Here is a 19,472-nt window from a genome sequence, read left to right as displayed (position 1 = left end):
GAGAGGAGGGACAAAACTTGATTTTGCGGTTGGCGCTCCATCAGGAAAGTTCTCCGCAATGTAAGTACATATTTATTATATCCAACTTTTGGTTGTCTGTATTTTGTGCAAACCTGCACTGCTACCGTAAACAAACCATTTTTTAACTCTAACAACAGTTTGTCATTCCCGATGGAGGGTGATGGGAAAAATTCAAGGCTGGATAACTAAGGGTGTGTTTTTTGTGGTTGGGATGTGTGGTTGGGTTTGGCCAGCTTCATTAACTGCAACTACGAGCCTTAAGGTGAATCCAGCTGTACTGTGTAACCCTAGAACCTTTATTTGATCCAGTTTCAGTTTGTATAAGCTACAGGTCCCTAGTTTTATCCTACAGCATTTTTTCACTCGTTAAAACACAGTTTAAAGGATTCTTGGAGTGTGCACTTAGCTGACTGGCATTTATTGACAAGAGGGTACGAAGCAATCCACGGAGAATAGGTGAATAGTATGGACTCCCATCTCAGTTTCGACCTGTCTCATGGGCTTCACAAAATGATATATTGTGCAAATATTAATTTTTGATTTTCTTTTTCAAGAGAACATTCTTTAATATTCTTTTTAAGCATTTATAACTTTAAAAAAAAAAGAAATAATAATTTATTTAGTTAAATTACTTATTATCACTGTTGGCACCAAGAGCACAGCCTGTCCTGGTGGCTCACAAGCCGTTTTATTGGAAGGGCTCATAGACAAAAAGTGATGCAAACACTAATAGAATCTATCTATCTATCTATCTATCTATCTATCTATCTATCTATCTATCTATCTATCTATCTATCTATCTATCTATCTATCTCTCTCTCTGTGTGTGTGTGTGTGTGTGTGTGTGTGTGTGTGTGTGTGTGTGTGTGTGTGTAGCTCATTATATAATAAACATTATATAATAAACACTTTGCCAGTCCACTGGCACTTCTGCTAGAGTTGTGAGTGTTCGGCGAAACATCTCCAATATTAGGTCTCCATCGTTAACTCACATGCTTGATGAATAATTTGCATATTGATCAGGCTGGTGGACAGCTGCTCCCAAGGCTCTGATGGAATGAGCCTAATTAAGCTGGGGAGTGGATATCTGACACACTCTGTCTGTTACTGAACTGCATAAATCATTCTCTAAGAGGCTTAGGCAGGGTGACTACTTTGGACTACATACTAATTAGGCTTGTGTTGAATCAACAGTTTAATGGTGCACCATGAAGCATTGCATTTGCTGGAACTAAAGCAAACCATACGTTTTTACCAATGCGTTTATTGTCCAACAAAAACATTGGTGGCTGACTTTAAGGCAATGGCAGCTTTTAATTTATAACATTAGCTTCAAATTACGTAAACCATGCAGTAATGTAGAAAAATAAGCAGTGACACAATTTATTTGCTGTGATATTCATTATATTTTACATGAGTAGAAAATAATGAAACGCTAATCGAACAGTGGAGGGAGCTTTTATGTGTAAACATAGACACTTTAATTTGATCTTAACACAAGCTGAACTGACGAGCGCCTGTTGCCTCACAGAGGCAACATCGCTAAAACCATCTGACTAATGTTTTAATCATCTGCCTCAATGTAAGAATAAATAATCTCATGTTATTTATATCGATAGCTATTAAAAGATCAACATATGGCCCCAACCCTTCTGAAAAAACAAAACAAAAACGTCTGTACAGCTAAATAGTTATTCCAAAGTTTGGATGGCAATTACGCATGAGCTCTCCAAGAAAATGTCAGACAAATGGCTTGCGGTAATGTCTCAAATGTCTTCAAAAGAACAAGCGGTGGCACAAAAGGTTTAATGATCTTTTTTTCATTTTTTATAATTCATTGTGGTCATTTAATTTGTACATTTATTTGTTTACAACACAGCGAAATACGCACTCCTGTCTAATCTACTCTCCATCCACTAAATCCTCATCCGGTGCAAACCTTTTACCCGGGTGTTGTCTCTTCTCCTCACCGTGGCCCTTGTTAACGTTGTCTAAAAAGTCGAGCAGCAGGCTGGTCTTGCTGCAGCTCGCAGGGTCCAAAACGTCACACGGACTGTTTGTGCCTAAATCCGGACTCGAGTTATCCCAAAACCGTTTCCCAGGGTGCTGACGCTTTTCCATCTCAGCGAGGTCTTCTTCTCCATCCGCGTCCGCATCCCCGTCACTGTCGCCGTCCTCATCCTCTAGAAGACGCTTACCTGGGTGCTGGCGTTTGCTGTGCAGCACCAGGTAACGCTTGCCTGGGTGTTGCCGTTTTGAAAGTTCACTGAGCAGGAGGATGGGGTTGTCAGAACTGTGACCCGCCGTGGAGCGCTTTCCCGGGTGCTGCCTTTTCTGCAGCTCTAGGAAAGAGTGCGTTTCATCTTCGCGCTTGCCCGGGTGCTGTCTTTTTTGAACATCAAAGTACTGTTCATCCTCGTCCTCTTCTCTCCTTCCTGGATGCTGCCGCTTCTCCAAATCATCACTATATCTCTTACCAGGGTGCTGTCGTTTTGTCACCCATTCTGGCTGAGAGTAATAGCCGTCTGGAAGAAAACAAGAGAGGAAAGTGGCTCTTAAATGTTTCAGAAGTCACTGATAAAAACCCGGTTTCTCTCTACCGCGTGCGCAGATAGTCGACCTGTTTCTTTGATTATTTATTTATTTATTTTTTAATTATAAAGGAGACATATTCTCTTGCATTGCCGATGTTAACTGTTTAGCAATTACTTAAACAAAATGTCTCCAAATGATACCTGAAAAGTGCGCACGAAACTGTAAACTACTGAGAATGTGCTGCAACTTTCAGGTACATCTAAGATATACCCGAAGTATCAGTATCGTATGAAATAAGATTTTATGACATTTTCTTAACTCAGAAAATAACATATGTTTTACGCACCATTTCTTCCGTCTTCATCCTGCAGCTTTTTGAGAATGGACCGTAACAGGAGAGTCTCTGCTCTCTCTAAAATAATGTCGTCTATGGTCTTTCGGTCAGTCTCATCCTCAGCAGACATGCTCTGTCCTCCAGACACCATCAAGTTGCAGACCGTTAGAGATGCAAGGATAAGCAGACATGTCGACTTCATGGTAATTTAGTTTTTCGTCTGAAACAGATCACGGCAGATAGGAAATATTAAACAGAAACAATATTAGTCTACTCTGCGCCACTGTATTTAAGTCAATTTTGGGACCAGACGTTTCGTTTTTGAATATAATTTTTTAAGTACAATTTTTATTTTTATTTTTTATCTTGAGAAATCCAGTTTTAGCAAAGCTTTGAAGATTGGTTTTTACAAAGAAATCTAAGAGAACTCTAAAGTCTCACCAAATAAATATGAATAAAACATGATGCATGAGATCTATCCAGATCAATTAAAGAGCAACCCTTAACCAGCAGACATATTTACATTTCCAATGAGATTAGTCTAAAAGCCTCACCTGGTAAAATATTGTCCTTTCCCCAGTTTCTGGCACTACCGGCAGTGATAATAGTTGCTTTCAGTCGCTTGCAGCAGTTGGTGACCTTAGAGGCCAAGTCTAGAGGTATGAGCAGATAACTTTCCGTCCCGGCATTTATACGAAACGGTCACTGTCGTCACACCAACACTGGAGTAATTTTTCAGGATCCTTCGTCCCTATTGATGTCACCAAGTCGTGCGCAACTGGATGTGGTGAATGATCGGCCAATAGGAGCTTTTGCTCGATATATATCTATATCTATATCTATGTCTATCTATCTATCTATCTATCTATCTATCTATCTATCTATCTATCTATCTATCTATCTATCTATCTATCCGTCTGTCTGTCTGTCTGTGTGTGTGTGTGTGTGTGTGCAGTGAAATGTAAACAAAAGCAACAACAACAACAACAAACAAACAATGACAGACTGACAGAAGGCAGGATTTATGTGAGATTTATGTGATGAATATGTGAAAAAAAGAACAACTTTATTTTTAAAAGTTGCAAAATTCATTTGAGTGTAATGCACTAGTTTATAATATATATATGTCTCTGTGTGTATTCCGTGCTTTTTTCATTTTATTTTAGTATGTACTGTTTTTACTGCTTCTCTTAGATGATTACATAAACGGTCAGTATCTTATCATAAAATGTGGACATCTCCCATGGTGTGCCAACGAGGGCTGTAGCATGATGTGGGCTATTCATGCTTTTCTTAAATACCCTTAGGTCATGGGGCTCAGGAGGGTGGGATCACCCCATCTGGTTCTTCTGAGCACATACTGTATAGCCTAATGTGGTTTCTGGTCACGAAGCAGCAGTGCTGAATGTATCAGAGGTGGGTCTAACAAGTTTTACATGGCTGAGTGGGATGTTGACTCACTAAGCAACCAGAACAGGCAGAATGTGAAGTCTTCTGAAGCAGTTTTATTGTTTAATAACCTCTAGATATGTTTTTCCCTTCTCTTTCAACAGAATTAAATGTTACCCAAACCTGATTGTTCCACTCTGCCTGGCACTATCATATATGTAGCTATAGCTCATCAATTGCTTTAGTGTGTGATCTTACAGTATCTAAGGTTCACTAAAGCTATAGGTGGTTTTCACTCATTGCTTCACATTTCAAATCACATTCAGAAAGTGAAAATAGTCCACTTTTTTCTGGTTGTATTAACTGGACCAGAGCTGGCTATACTTAGAGTATTTCCACAGGTGAAAAACCCACAGGTGAACTTTACATATTAATGGGTCATTTCATGCAAATGCAACATCAGCCCTTTTCTCACAGTCAGGTGTCATTTGCAAGTGTTTGAAAACAGCTGCAGACATTTGCTTCCAAAGTTTCTTTCTGTACAAAATAATATCTGCAGTGCTTGAAATTCATATCATTCATATAGCTGACAGGCAAATACAGTTGGGTGCTTTTATAATAGCTGGTCTTGGTTATGAGGGCTTGACTTCAAAGACGTTTTTAAGTAAATTGCTGACAGCAATAACTCTGGATTGTTTATGAAACTATGTATTTCTTCAAGAAAATAGTTATTGTCAGGTAAATTTTGCGCTTGTGCTGCCGTTTTTTATGAGACTTGTCTTGGACTACATTCCAGATCTCATTAAACTACCTGTATAAAACTGCCTGTGTCCATTATGTAGAGTCATATCATTCCATCATCTGGATGAACTCCTCTCCAGTCTCACTCTGTCTGTGATGAATGTCAGCATGAATTGAATTGAGTGTGTAATGCTGTAATTGCCTGCTTTCAGTGTGCTGTCACGTCCAATACTTCAAGCAGGTTTGAAGTCACATGGTTAAAAATAGCAAATCAATTTTAAAATCATTCTTTCCACTGTTTTAATGAGTTTTACCGAAAGTCTAACTTAATTTTTTAATTTTTATCAGTCTCAGTTACATATTTCTGTGACGCTGAAATAATGATATTGTTAGTTCAGTAACAAAATGAGGTTAATGATTGGGTTAAAAGGTTTTAAAAGTGTTCACAGAATGTACAAGCCCACCACTGAAGCTTCTTTCCATGAGCAGTGTAAAGAAGGAAGGATAATTTCCCATAAGGACCAGTCTCTGTCTGATAGTGTGTTCTTACTGCGCTGCTTCAAACTGACACATAAAGTGACAGTAGTACAATTAGGACATGTCTGATCTGTATAGGCACCTCCTTACACCTGTCATGTAGTTCCCTCCCTCGTATAATGCTGAGAGGGCAACTACAAGTCTGAAGGAACCAATTAATTGCCCAAGAGTGTACATAGTTGGTTTTTAAGCAGTTTAAAAGGGTGGCATGTGCTTCGATCAGTGAAAGTCTTGTGATTCCACAGAACGTGTTCAGTGAATGTGGTGTCCTCGTGAGTGCAGATGTGAAACAATTAAAGAAGATGGAGTGAATGCTGCAGGTGTAGCGGCATTTAAAATATTCTCCTCTTATCCCTCTTAGACGTGGAATAAAACACAGCGTCCTTTCTTTTCATTCACTCTCATTCATCCTCCACAAACACTTGACACGAAAAACTTTTAGAGGTGGGAAATCACAGCATTAGAATTCTGGGCTGCATTACGTACCTCAGGAGGAGGTGATAGGTTAAGTGTACACCCTGTGCGTTGGGAGAAAATAATAAGACTCATTACCCTCTGCACTGTGTTTGCTCCAGCCTGGTTCGGTTTAGGGTTGTATATAGTCACAATGAACTTCTTCTTCTTGTTAAGAAACTTGATGCATTGCTGTGTGTTGTCCTGATTGTCTATCTGTATTTGGCTGCAGAGATGAGAAACCCCTATCAGATTTATTTTACTATTATTAAAGTATTAAAGTCTGCTTTGAAAAGGTCATACCACAGGACAGTAAAACATAAAACCAGTTAAATTAAATGAAAAAGACATACACCAAAGTGTAAATTTATATATTTTGCTGCCATTTACGCAAAATATATTTCATGTATAGATGACTTTTTATTCTCAAGTTGACAGTTACTAAAGGGAAACTCCCCAAGGCAGCCAATGAGTCAGCATAAGAAAAATAAGGGTGTGGAGCAGAAGGAAGAAGTGCAGTAATCCAGTATGCTTTCACAATAAGTAAAAGGACAAAAGGCTGGGTATAAACTAAGGAAGTATATACAATCTGTAACACTATGGCTTATTGTTCAGTCTGAGATTTTTGATTATTATATGTTATACAAAGTTTGTTTTACCACAGCCAATTAATAACCAGTTATAACACTGATTATTCAGGATGATTAAGTTCAGTAAAGCTAGACTGAGTTTACTTTGTTTTGTAAAACAGAACCCAGCTCCTGTTGTGTGTCTTCAGTGTGCAGATCAGGAGAGTCTTTTTCATGAGTCGACTTGGTGTCTGTTTGGAAGTCAACATTTATGGTAAAGGAAAACAAACACACACACTCAGATCATGTATACTGCAATATACCATCATGAATACTGCACACAGAGCCCCTAGACAAATACTGCTCACATTCACTTAAATTGCTTCACCTGCTATCTCCTGAGATCCAAATTTTCAATAATGGGTTTTCATTGACGCAAATTTCTTTCAGCAGGGTGATTTATCAAGTGTTAGGCTGACCGTGATATCATCCAGCAGGATGTGATCTGTATTTAGATCATCACGTGTATTTTTTTGGACCTACTGAGCGGTGAGACAAGAGTAAAAAAAGAATCTGCTACAAATGAGCATAAATATATAAAACAGACATGTCTAACTGTCGGCTCTGATTTCCTCAGGCACGCTAAACAAAGCAGTGACTTTAAAATGAAGCACTCGTATTTCACCGTTATTTTAAAAACCTGTGAAAAAGCAACATTAAGATTCCTTTTGAGTCATCTTTCTGAAAATCTAACATTCACGGTGCTTTGTTTTCTGGTTGAATGACACCATCTTCAAAGTAATTTGCAAAATAGTGCAAATATTAGTTTCTTTATTTGAGATTTTTTAGTCAGGCATCTCAACAAGGAAGCCCAAATCACACACTTTTACATCTAAGTGATAATGCCCATGTTATTATTGTGTGACAATCTGCATAGGGAGGACTTGGCAGTGGATGTGGGGACAACAATACATTGTTCAGATTGAATTTTAGATCATTACATCTTAGTAAGCCATTACCTATGTTTTCTAATTATTTGTCATGGTAACAGAAAAAAATCTCAATTTTTTGTTATTAATGAAGTGTTTACATTTATTGGGTGCCTTTAATGACATAAAACAGTCAGCACCAGAACCCTGAATAGGTCATGGTTGATTTAATCAGGAGTTAAGATTGTAACATTTGAGGAATAAGCTTTTAAATGTTTTGTCTTTGAGGAATCAGAGAAGTAGCAGAAGTAGAAGCTGACAGTGATCTATAACATATAACTGGTATCGGCCTTATGTTGTCCAATATGCACCAATACTAAAGCATTTTTTCTTCATAGATGATAATGCAGAATAAGACAGTTGCTGTCATTGGGAAATGGTGTCAATACATAGGAGTTAAGCAGACAGGGGTACAGATTTAGGCTGTTGTTCATAAGTTAATGACCAGATTGTGGGAAAACATGCTGTCAACTTCAGAAATAATGACCAGATTATTTCCTATCTGTCACTCTGTTATCTTAAATGCTTATCCAGTTCAGCATAGCCTGAGGGGCTGGAGCTTATCCTAGCTGTCACTGGGCAAAAGTTGGGCTGTAACCTGTACAGGCCGCCAGTCAGGGTTAACACATAGAGACAGACAAACAGTCACAGTCACACTCAAACCTACAGCTGATTTAGAATCATTAATTAACACAACATGTATGTTTCTGAACTGTAGAAAGAAGCCAGAATAACCAAAGAGAAACCATGTACGCACAGGGAGAACAAGCAGCATTGGTATCAAAACTCCAGCTTCAGTTAACAAAAGGGATAGGGATAAGGCGATTAAAAATGCTGGTTGAGTAACTGGCTTGACACTTGACTTGGCACAGACAGCGTTGGAGGAAAGAAGCAGAAGACTGAGGTCTGAACATATTTCACTTGAAAGGTCAGCTGAGTGACCAGTTCAAGATGCTGAGATACTCCACTGAACATTTTAGAGGCTCCAGTGGGCTTACAGCTTCTGATTTGTGTAATTTTAGCTACAGTACCCATGTGAAACCAAAATATCAAAATATCTACCTCGGGAGCTAATATCGTTTTCTGAACATATCTTAAAGGTTAATAAAAAATGATAGGACAACAGGAAGACATATGCCACACGGTGAATGGTGCTCTTCTCTTAGAGACTTTGAAAAGCTGTATAAATATGTACCATTTCTTTTAGGATGAAGTAGGGCTGTGCGATATGACCAAAATCTCATATCCCGATATAAGAATTCTATCGTCCGATAACGATATAAATCACAAAAATGTAACATTTTCTGTAAATTCTGTGAATCTCGGGCAGCTCGACTTGCGGGAAGTGTTTCCAGCTGCGCGTCATGTAGCTGGAGTCGAGTGTTTTAACCGATGCATGAAACGATACATTTTTAGACACAAGTTGTAACGGCCGCCGTTTTCTTTGTGAGTATTCTAACGTTTGAGTCTAAGGTCTATTATTTAGCACCTGGCGGCTCTTTTTTACTTCTCATCCGTAAATAATCTGCTCTTTCACGTGATTCAGTTTATTGTGAAAAGTCTCAACAGGATCTTGAGCTTTATTGTGAAAGGTTTATGTGGAACATAAACAAGCAGACACGCGATGGTGTTACGTTGTTGCTAACCACAACGCATAAAAACAGGCGCTTGTTCGTCTGTAGTGTGGTTATATTAAATATAAGAGAAAGAGAGAACTTTAAGAAATTAATATAGCCACTACAGTGACCATCAAAACGATGAAAAAATATTGCCGTAAACAGTTTATTTTGCGACACCACGAAACAAACGATAGCGTAAAATGAAATGATAGACGTTTTTATATCGTCATCCGATATATATCGTTATATCGATCAGCCCTAGGATGAAGCGTGTATCAATCTAGAAAAGGAGAGCCAGTGAAAAAGTTTCCAGAAAGTTCCAGAAAGGAGAGAGTGGGTCTGTTGACAGGTGAAGTCCAACACCTCACTGCCAATGGATAGTCGAGAAGAAAGCAGCCAGAGGTGGCGAGTAAAAATACAAGACGTCTGACTCTGACACCAAGGGCGTGTTAGGAGCGCTTGAGACAAGCACAATGAAGACAGACAACAGCAAACAGAGACACTAACAAATAAATAAACAATTCGTGTGTGGACGGCATGAAAACCCTGTCCCCCAAAAGTGACAGTGGCCTGACAGAGGTCACTGTGGCAGGGAATGAGTGACAGCTTCACAGGGTGTGCTGCTGGTGAAAGTGAATGTGTGGAAGAGGAGTGTGTCACAGGTCAGGAACACAGACCAGCTTTCGTAACCAGCTCGCCTTGCATGTTAATGTCACGCGGGAATATCATCACATTCACTCAAGGCGACTTATCACTCGTACTATTACTGTTTAACAGATTCACTTTGGAGTTCATTTAAAGACGGGCCAGAGCTGACGGTCTGCCTGCCATGCTCCATCACAGAGCTGTGCCAGTTGAATTGGTGAATTATCTTTGACTTACAGTCATTTTCAGGAAGTAAGACGGTGTTCATGGAGAAAGTGCTCAAAGTAAATACAAAAATGGGATCTTAAAGCCCTACCACAGTGGGTGATTTTACAGCAGCGCCCAGCAGCTGTTCAAGACCTTGATCAATCACAGTGATGACAACCCTGCAGCTATGAAATGGCTGTAGAGGGGGCTGTGGCATCAGCTGAAACAGTGTTTATTGCATAGCTAAGCTGTGCCATCTACACTGTGGACAGAGTGATAAATGTACACGTGTGAGGATCCAGAAAAGAATCTTTTAATTAAGGCGATGTTACGGTATTGGAATAAAAGTGAAGCACACATCTTCACATCAAGCCTATTTAACTTTCATGCACATATTTACAAAAGTTTTCCCATTTCCCACAAGTGCCAAATCTAAAGGTAATACTCACGAGAGCCGCTGGTGTGTCACAGAATTTTTAGTTTGCCATTCTGTGGCTAGGAATTTCAAATCATTACTCAAACTCTGAAAGCTGGGGTTGTTTCTGTTCCTATATTGACTGCTGCCTTATTTCCTCATTTTTCATTGCACTGAACAGTTACTCTGAAGTCACAATATGCACAGACATCACACTCCAACACACACACACACACACACACACACACACACACACACACACACACACACACACACACACACACACACACACACACACACAGGAGGAGAGAGCAGGATGACTTTGCATTATTTATTTTCAAATTTCATCTCTGTCTTTAGCTGTGTGTCTGCAGCCTTGAGAATCCTATTATCTCTCAATAACCTGTGAGGCGCCTGTGTGTTTCTTCAGCCGGAGACTGTGATTAGTGCACTACTACCACATGCTCCAGCTCACTTATCACTGTGCTCGCTCTCTTCTCCTGAGTGTCTATCCCCCCTCGTCTTTTCTCCCCTCTGCCTCAGTCAGGTAGTGTCTGGGACCAGTTGTAATCGTGCTAGATTGAGCTGATCTTTCAGTCTCACGCCTGGCTCGATTGCAAATGTGACGTTTTAAATATTTAGTATTTCAAGAGTTATGAAAGCGAAAATATTTCTGGGAAAAAAATGAATAGAATGATAACAGCACTAAAGAGAAGATATATATCGTTTTTCTTTGTAACTCAGTCCTTAAAGTGAAATACAGTTGAATAAAAAAATATCAGGGTGCTTATAGCTTTAAAACCTTGCTAAGAGTGGAGTATATTTTCTTAATAGCAGAACTTGGGTCTATTTGATCATGATTTCTTCTGCTGAGGTAGATTGCTTTACGAACATTAGCTGATAAGATTCAAACAGAAACAAATGGCTTATTTGGTTGAGCTGTTTTTACTCCTCTAATGTAAAAGGCTGATGGGGTATTGCTGTAACCCCACCGGGCAGCCATTGAGCACGCTTAAGTTTGTGAATGCAATTACTAGAGAAGGAAGTGTAGAATTTTCAAAATGATATCACAGGTGTATGTATTCACTATTTTTACTAAATCTTGTATGAGTTTAAGTCTCAGTGCTACATTTTGATGGTAGGATCAGAGTTTGGCCTAAACAACATTTAACCACAGATTGTCCTGGCTCAGCTGTTCAAATATCTGAGAATATAACTGTTTCAAGCACATTGTTGAATCTGTGCTATGAAAAATTATGGCAGTACTATAAAGTGTCCACCTTTATAATACATGACTATTTGTATTTCAAAGGGGCCTTGCAATGACCAAATATTCAATTCACTTCCATTCAGTTCATTTCAATTTTATTTACACAGCGCCAAATCACAGCAACAGTTGTCTCAAGGTGCTTTGTAAGGTGAAGACCCTACAATAATACAAAGAAAACAGAAAACCCCAATAATCGTATGAGCTATGAGCAAGCGCTTTGGTAACAGTGGGAAGGAAAAAATCCCTTTTAACAGGAAGAAACCTTCAGCAGAACTAGGCTCAGGGAGGGGTGAGCATCTGCCATGACCCGTTGGGATAAGGGAATAAGACGGGACAAAAGACATGCTGTGGAAGAGAGCCAGAGATTAATAGTAAGTCATGATTAAATGCAGAGAGGTGTATAGACACATAGTGAGTAAGGTGACTGATGAAGAAACACTCAATGCATCATGGGAATGACCCAGCAGCCTAGACCATTTCAGTGTAACTAAGGGAGGATTCAGGGTCACTTTAACTATATGTTTTAGCAAAAAGGAACGTTTTAAGTCTAATCTTAAAATTAAAAATGCTGTTTGTCTCCCAAATCCAATATGGAAACTGGTTGACACCCAAATTGCATTTCCTCTTTACTGAACTTAATATCTTTATTTTATTTTTTAATTTTACATCTGGCCTTAATAGCACAGTGATGCAGACTGCTACCAAACATATACAGAAAAAGTTACTATCATCCCAGGAAGCATACCCCCCTTGAGGCCCATCTGAAGCCACTGTGGACAGATGCATAGTGTGGACAGCCCACTGTGGTCCCCAGTACCAGTGTGAAACAAAGGACACATGGGCCCAAATGAGGCAGTCCTTAGTATGGCCTGACTGTGGGCTGCCCACTCTAACAAGAGACAGGTTCACAGTGGTTCCCCTCCAATCCTATCAAATAAGTTAGTCTGTCTTAGAAAATGCAATATGGCCTGATAACTTTCACTTCTGAGTTCGTTTGCAGAATATATCAATAAGATCCAGTTTAACTTCCATTTTACTGAGCTTGTGAATCATTCGCTGTCTCTCAGACTCACATTTCTCACAGTGTAATAAAGCATTTTCTGTAGTTTCATCTTACAATAGCTACATTTCCTGTATGATATTTCCTTATATATATATATATATATATATATATATATATATATATATATATATATATATATATATATATATATATATATAATGTGCCGTTTGAGACCCACACGGTATAAAAATGTGGGTTTCCCTGCATGGACATGTGTGCTGGGACAGCCTGGCTGGACTTTTAAAAAAAATTTTTAACATTCATAAATGTTAATTGTATCAATACCAAGATGGTGATATTTTGTTGTGGTTGCCATCTTGATGAACCCCAAGAAGAAACACTTAGTTTAAGTAATAAAACCAGTCACAGCTGAAATAAATAACTCTGTTCATTTCACTACAACGTTAGACCAGATTTTTCTTCTAAAAGTGACTCTACGTACCTTTTCTGCAGTGTCATAGTTTCAGATTCAAAGGCTCCTGGTATCAAATCTTAAGATATATCCTCTCATTAAATTTCCACATACAGCTCAGAGATTTTATGTCACTTAGTTGTATTTTCAGCCCGCTGTGGTCCTCGTGGCAAAGTGGAAATGTATGAAGATGAAACAGAATAGCGATGTGCTTCCCTTGTATCATTATCTGTATGTGTACTGAGCTGTAACTGAGAGGTGTTTAGCTGTAACATGCAAACCATTCATCTTCTGTAGGTAACAGAGGGGGATTGCAGACACACCGCAGAGTCCATCTCCAGTATCTCCCCCAAAGATCCTTCAGTGTAGTTAATCTAATTGGGAGAAATGGTAGGCAGCCACAAAGCATATTAAAAGTATATTTATCACCAGATGTAAATGCCACAACATGCAAATGCCGTTATCTTCCTCACTGTCATTTCCCCCTACGCAGAATGGAGCACTTATGTCAAATTTATTGCACGCGCACTAAGAAAAATGCTCCCACTGGGTTTTTAGAAATGGCTCATCAGAAGCTCAATGGAGCTTTAAAATATTTTGTTTCTAGAAATACTGGAAACCGCATATCTTGGCATCACATTTTCATCTTTCAGTCTGTTTTCTGCCCTTTAGTAAAATGGCCTAGATGCTCAAGTAAAATTGAGCAATAAAATAGAAAGCAAAAGAAAACCTATTTGATGGGGAAAAACAGTCAATAAAACCATGCTCTCTTAATTTGCTCTACTGCTGTCACACCTCTAAAGTAACTACCCACTAGTTGCTGTTACAGCTAAGCCTACGACACTACTCAACATTAATTTTTCAATGCTTCTTATGGGTGAGCGTGCTAATAACATCATCAGTATGGATGGTAAGTTTAGATACACTGTTCCAAAAAATAGTAAAGTCAAATTATTTTACTGTGTATTTTACAGTTGTGTACTGTTTTTCTAGAATATCATTACATTTACATAAGTAACACTGTGATCTGACACGTCAAATGTAAAATAACATAACATCACTGTAAATGTAATAAAACACAATTTACTTGTTTGTTAAATATATTTTGTTGTACATATGCATATTTAGATTGTAAAAATACATTCAGAAATGTCTCCCATCATGCCTTGGGACATGTGCTGCTGTTTAGATGTTCTTGCTTTATTGTTTATGGTTACGTTACTTTTAACTGTTATCTTGAATGTTGTGTTTACGCCGTGGTGCAGCGTCACTGACAGTTGTTGTTTTGTAGAGAGAGTGCTGTACCATGAATGACTTCTGTTGTGCTGTTGTTGAACCTTGAGGCACATTGTAACACTGGCAAGTGTTTTATTAAAGAGCTCCCCCTGCCAGCTTGGGGTTGAATAATAAGCTCAATCTCTCTCTGTGAGCTTCTTTGTTAAGATTTCTCTGCATGCCACAATGTAAAATATTGCACGGACACGCTGTGCTAATTATATGTTTTGAAAAAGAAATGTAGAGGTAGGAATTGCAATTGATATAAATAACATGACGCTAAGCATCGGCCAATGAATGTCAACTAACAACAAGGTATGGCTGTGACCGTAGGAAAAAACCCTAATATGAATGTATTTTACTGTGTATTTTACAGTAATGTTCTGTTCTTCTAGAATATCATTAAAGTTACGTAAATAGACTTTGACTTCACATTTTGAATGTAAATTAACGTTAAATCACTGTAATGTAATACAACATAATTGTCATGATTATTAAATGTCTGCCTGTACATATGCATATTTAGATTGTTAAAATACATTCACAAATGTATCATGATTTCACAAATATCTGTCCGTTATTTGAAAGATTGAACTGTTGAATTCAAATGTAATGCTATGGAAAAGTATATAACATGATCCCTATAAGCTTGTGTTACATCACATAAGTATTATTATCATTGCTAGTTAGGCCGTTCGTGGCTCAAGAGTTGGCAGTTCGCCTTGTGATCAGAAGATTGCCGGTTCGAGCCCTGGCTCGGACACTCTCCGTCGTTGTGTCCGTGGTCAAGACTCTTCACCTACTGCCTACTAGTAATGGCCAAAGGGGCCGATGGTGCGATATGGCAGCCTCGCCTCTGTCAGTCTGTCCCAGGGCATGCAATCAATTATTATTTATGCTAACTGTATATTTCTGTACATTTACGTATTATGATTCATATTTCCACATTCAGTGACCTTGTTTATAGGTAATTTCATTGTTTGATCACGTAAAAATGTTCCTAATTTAATGTCTAAAAGCACTTGGAAAAGGCAGAATCCCATGTCAAATTAGCGCAACAAACTCTATTTTCATTATTGAAAATAACTGTATTTTTATGGGACAGTTATTTTCTGTTATTTTACGGTCGTATTTTGGCGCCCCAGCTGCCGGAACATTACCGTTGTTTTAGGATGTGTTTTTTAACAGTGTAGATTTCCACGTGTATCCCCAGGCACGTTATTGTGCCTTTCACTTGTATCCTAATCAAATACAGTAATTTTTCCATCCTATGGGAAAATATTTTTAACAAATATGCATTAGCAAACATGGATAGTCATACTGTTCTTATGCAGGACTATTTGAAATGTAATAAGCATTCTTTAGAGAACAAAGATAGCTACCCGCTTCGTGCAAAAGTCAGTCAGTTGCAAGAAGTCTAATTTTAATTACCCACTTGTAAAATACCAACCAAAAAATGAAAGAAAACAATTAAAATCTGGATGTTTATTAGGCCGTAGCATAACCCCCGATTTCTTCTTTTCCTCGTTGGATTTACCAGTGTGCTTAGGATCACCAAGAGGTTCACTTCCTGATCATCTTCAAGTCCTCGACAGATGGCTTCACATAATGTTTAAAACACTTCTTGGTATCATGCTGAAATTATTGCTGAATTAAGCCCTGCAAGCTGTTCATTCCCTGAAGACGTTGAGCAAACACCAAAACATAACATGTCCAATCCAGTGCTTTTCAGCTGGTATGACGTTCCTGCCCCGAAAAGCTGCCTTTGGACTATAAACATGTGGCTAAGAAATTTTCTCTTTACTGTTGCTATACATATTAATTAAAGCATTTTCTGCATGTTTATTAGTAAACCTGTAATTTTTCTTTGATATTTGTTGGACAGGAAAGGCCTGTTCCTGGCATGTCTCTCATGCAAGAAAAATATGTGCATTCTGTTTCTGATTGCAGTGACATGCACTGTTGACAATATTAATGTGATGGTCTCCTCTCTGTGTGTGCTCACACATTTGTAATTCTGCTTGTGTGTTTCAGAGGCAGCGCCTTCTCCCGGCTCTTTCTCCTGCCCTCTCTTTGCTCCTGGAAGCAGTTCAGTAATCACTCACCTGTGTGCAATCGAATGTTTTTAGTCACTCACTAGTTAAGGTGAGTTCTATTTAAGAGCTCCCTCAGTTGCTGCATCTATTGTGGTAGTGTAGATCTGTTCCTGGTGTTTTGGGGTTTTTTGAGTTTGTAAAAAAAGTCAGTTTTTTACCTTTTGACTTACCTGAATCTGCTCTTTGCAGATGACTCCGGTCATGGTGGATATGTGGGGAGAAACGTGTTTGGAAAAATGGAAGTCTGTGGAGAGGAAGAGACTCAGCGAGGGAAAGCTGTGTAGAAACAGACTTGTTATTCATCTATGCTTCCCGCCCAGAAAGAAGACATTCAAACAGTTTTCTAGTTGCAGTTCAATCTTTATTGCCTGTGAAAACATCTGTGTGCAAACAAAATCCGTTGAACTTTTATTTTTGTATTCTAAGTCTAATTGTCGGTTCATGACAACTGAACTTTGTTTCCATGCCCAGTGACAAGTGCAAAACATTCATATTGTGCACAACAACAGTAATTATTGCATTATTACTGTGTGATTTATATATTTATAATATAAAGCAGTCGACATGGGAAAAATGCTATAGAGGATTTTTACCAGTGGAAAGTGAGAATAAAAACAGGCTTTCTGTGGAGTTCCACATTATTGCCACAATTACACTGAACCTGCCACACCTAGGAACTAAACCCCAATATTCTTTCCTTCCCTTTGGGGACTGAATTTGCCATTTTTGAGTTTCCTTTGCCCAAGCCTAAAAGGTGCTGAGTCTTATTTCAACACCTGGTACTGTGCACTAGAAGCCTTGGCAGACATGGTCTAATGAAGCCATGTAGTAGCAGTACTACATTGTCTGCTAAATGTAATGTTATCCAATACTTCATACCATACTGCTATCCTATTATCACTATATTGACCCAGCAGCCTCCAGCTAGGCCTTGATCAAAAACACTGCTATGTGCAGTATTTCCATCTTTCACTCCATAAAGAATTCAACACCAGAAATTCATGGGCCAAGCATTTTGGAACATGTTTTTGCAAGGGATCAGATCATCAAACAAATTTTAATATTAGACAAAGATGACCCAAATAAATACAAAGTAAAATCTGTAAATGATGATTTTGTTGATTAAAGTTTTAAAGCTATCCAAATTCAATCAGCTGTAATTGCTCAAATGTAAATGCTCACTAGACCTAATAACTAGTTGTGTCAGCCCTGGCAGAAAGAACTGCAAAGATTAACAGTAGCTGGCCGTGAGACTTTCACATCACTGTGGAGGAATTTAGTTTTTTTGTGCAGAATTGTTTTAATTCATTCATTCATGAAGAGCCTCTTTAAGCTTAAAGAGGCTCTTTAAATGAAGGCATGACCTAGATCATGCCTTCATTTGGCTTTTTTGAGTCATTCAGAGGTGGAATTGCTAGTGTGTTTCAGATCATTGTTCTGCTGCATGAATTGTGACCATCATTTTATTTTACGCCAGATGTAATAGTACGCAAACCTTCAAAAAAGTTCAACTTTTTCATTATCAGTCCATAGAGTATTTTCTCATAATTTTTCGTTACATTTTTGGTTTTTTTGGAAAATGTGAGACAAGCAATTGTTCTTTTTGTTCTTTAGCAGTGGTTTTCTCCTTGGAAGTTGCCTATGTATGCTATTTGTTTTGTCTCCTTCTTGAATCGTGAACATGAATGTAATCCTACTTACAGTTTATTATCAAGAATGACCAAACTCCCACTAGGCCAGTATCAGATAATCTAGGATCAGCAGGAGCCCAAGGTATAAACAGCGATAGGAGGGACCACACCAGGGTAAACAGTTCACAAGTTGTCATATTTGACATACAGCAGCTGCAAACAAATGTACTGAAAGCAATAAAATAAAATACAAAATATTTGGCCCAAAAACTAAATAAAAGTGCACGCATACAGCTTTATCTGAGTCAAATGTATGAATGAATAATGTCTGGTAACTGATGGATTGTTGGGGCCCATTCAGTTTGTCTAACGTTTGTCCTGCCACACTCAGGTGAAGGAAGAAAGTTTGTAGTCCTGCAGGTATCTGAAGCTTCAATGGGAACTACGGAAAGTCATGTGATCAAGGTCAACTGTAGGGGTCGCTGGGAGCTCAGCGCTGATTGGCCAAGTTACACAACAACAAATAATCTTATTTGTCCACATCTTCCTTTAAACAAAAGAAAAAAAGAAATGACCAAATTTTTTACATCATACACCCAAAAATTACTTTCCACTGCTCTTTTTTTTCTAACTGGGCTACACTAACCTTAAGGGAAGTGACGCCTGCAGTTTTTTACCTGTTTTTCCGAGTTATTTTGATGGATGGATGGAATGATGAGGGTTCAGTGCACTCTTGGGAATAGTTTTGGTAGACCAGCCACTGGTAGGAAGGTTCACCACTGTTCCATGTTTTCTCTATTTGTGGATAATGGCTCTCATTAAGATTCACTGGAGTCCCAAAGCTTTAGAAATGGCTTTGTAACCTTTTCCAGACTGACGATGTAAATGACTTTGTTTCGCAGCTGTTCTTGACTTTGTAGATTGTGGCATGATGTGTTGCTTTTTGACATCTTTTTTAGTCTGCGCCACTTTGTCAGGCAGGTTCTATTTAAGTGATTCAGCAGGTCTGGCAGTCACAGTTAATTTGTAATTCAACAAGGCAGTGCAATTACTTGTTTGTTTTGTAATACGGCATATCTTTTTTTCCTTTCACAATTGAAATTATTATTTAAAAATGCATGTTGTATTTACTCAGGTTATCTTTGTATGATATTAAAATTAGTTTAATCTGAAACATGAGACAAATGTGGGAAAAAAGAAATCAGGAAGGAGGCAAATACTTTTTCATAGCATTTCAAATAAAAATAGATGGCTTCCCTACTCAATAAAAT

General features: G+C 38.4%; 1 protein-coding gene and 1 long non-coding RNA gene across 2 annotated transcripts; one reads left to right on the top strand and one right to left on the bottom strand.

Moving 5' to 3' along the window:
• Positions 1-11: 11 nt before the first annotated feature.
• LOC309697549 lies at positions 12-19,210 on the top strand. Its single transcript, XR_014273851.1, has 3 exons — positions 12-60; positions 16,509-16,619; positions 16,760-19,210. It is a non-coding gene; the product is annotated as an uncharacterized lncRNA (long non-coding RNA).
• Positions 993-5,721, bottom strand: trh (thyrotropin-releasing hormone). Its single transcript, XM_082519522.1, has 3 exons — positions 3,445-5,721; positions 2,903-3,110; positions 993-2,546 (listed from the first exon to the last, which is right to left on the bottom strand). Exons 2-3 carry the CDS (start codon positions 3,090-3,092, stop codon positions 1,924-1,926), a joined length of 813 nt encoding a protein of 270 aa, XP_082375648.1. The 5' UTR covers positions 3,093-3,110; positions 3,445-5,721; the 3' UTR covers positions 993-1,923.
• Positions 19,211-19,472: the final 262 nt, after the last annotated feature.

Source organism: Aulonocara stuartgranti (genome assembly GCF_965226115.1).
Source record: "Aulonocara stuartgranti genome assembly, chromosome: 20".
Taxonomy (NCBI): domain Eukaryota; kingdom Metazoa; phylum Chordata; class Actinopteri; order Cichliformes; family Cichlidae; genus Aulonocara; species Aulonocara stuartgranti.
Note: the sequence above shows the minus strand (reverse complement) of the source record. Positions and strands in the feature narration are given on the sequence as shown.

Bases quoted from the DNA above. Each gene is read 5' to 3' on its own strand.
- trh (XM_082519522.1), bottom strand. From the start codon at position 3,092: ATGAAGTCGACATGTCTGCTTATCCTTGCATCTCTAACGGTCTGCAAC. The intron at 2,547-2,902 runs GTGCGTAAAACA...GTTTTCTTCCAG, and splicing joins GGATGAAGACGGAAGAAATG to ACGGCTATTACTCTCAGCCA.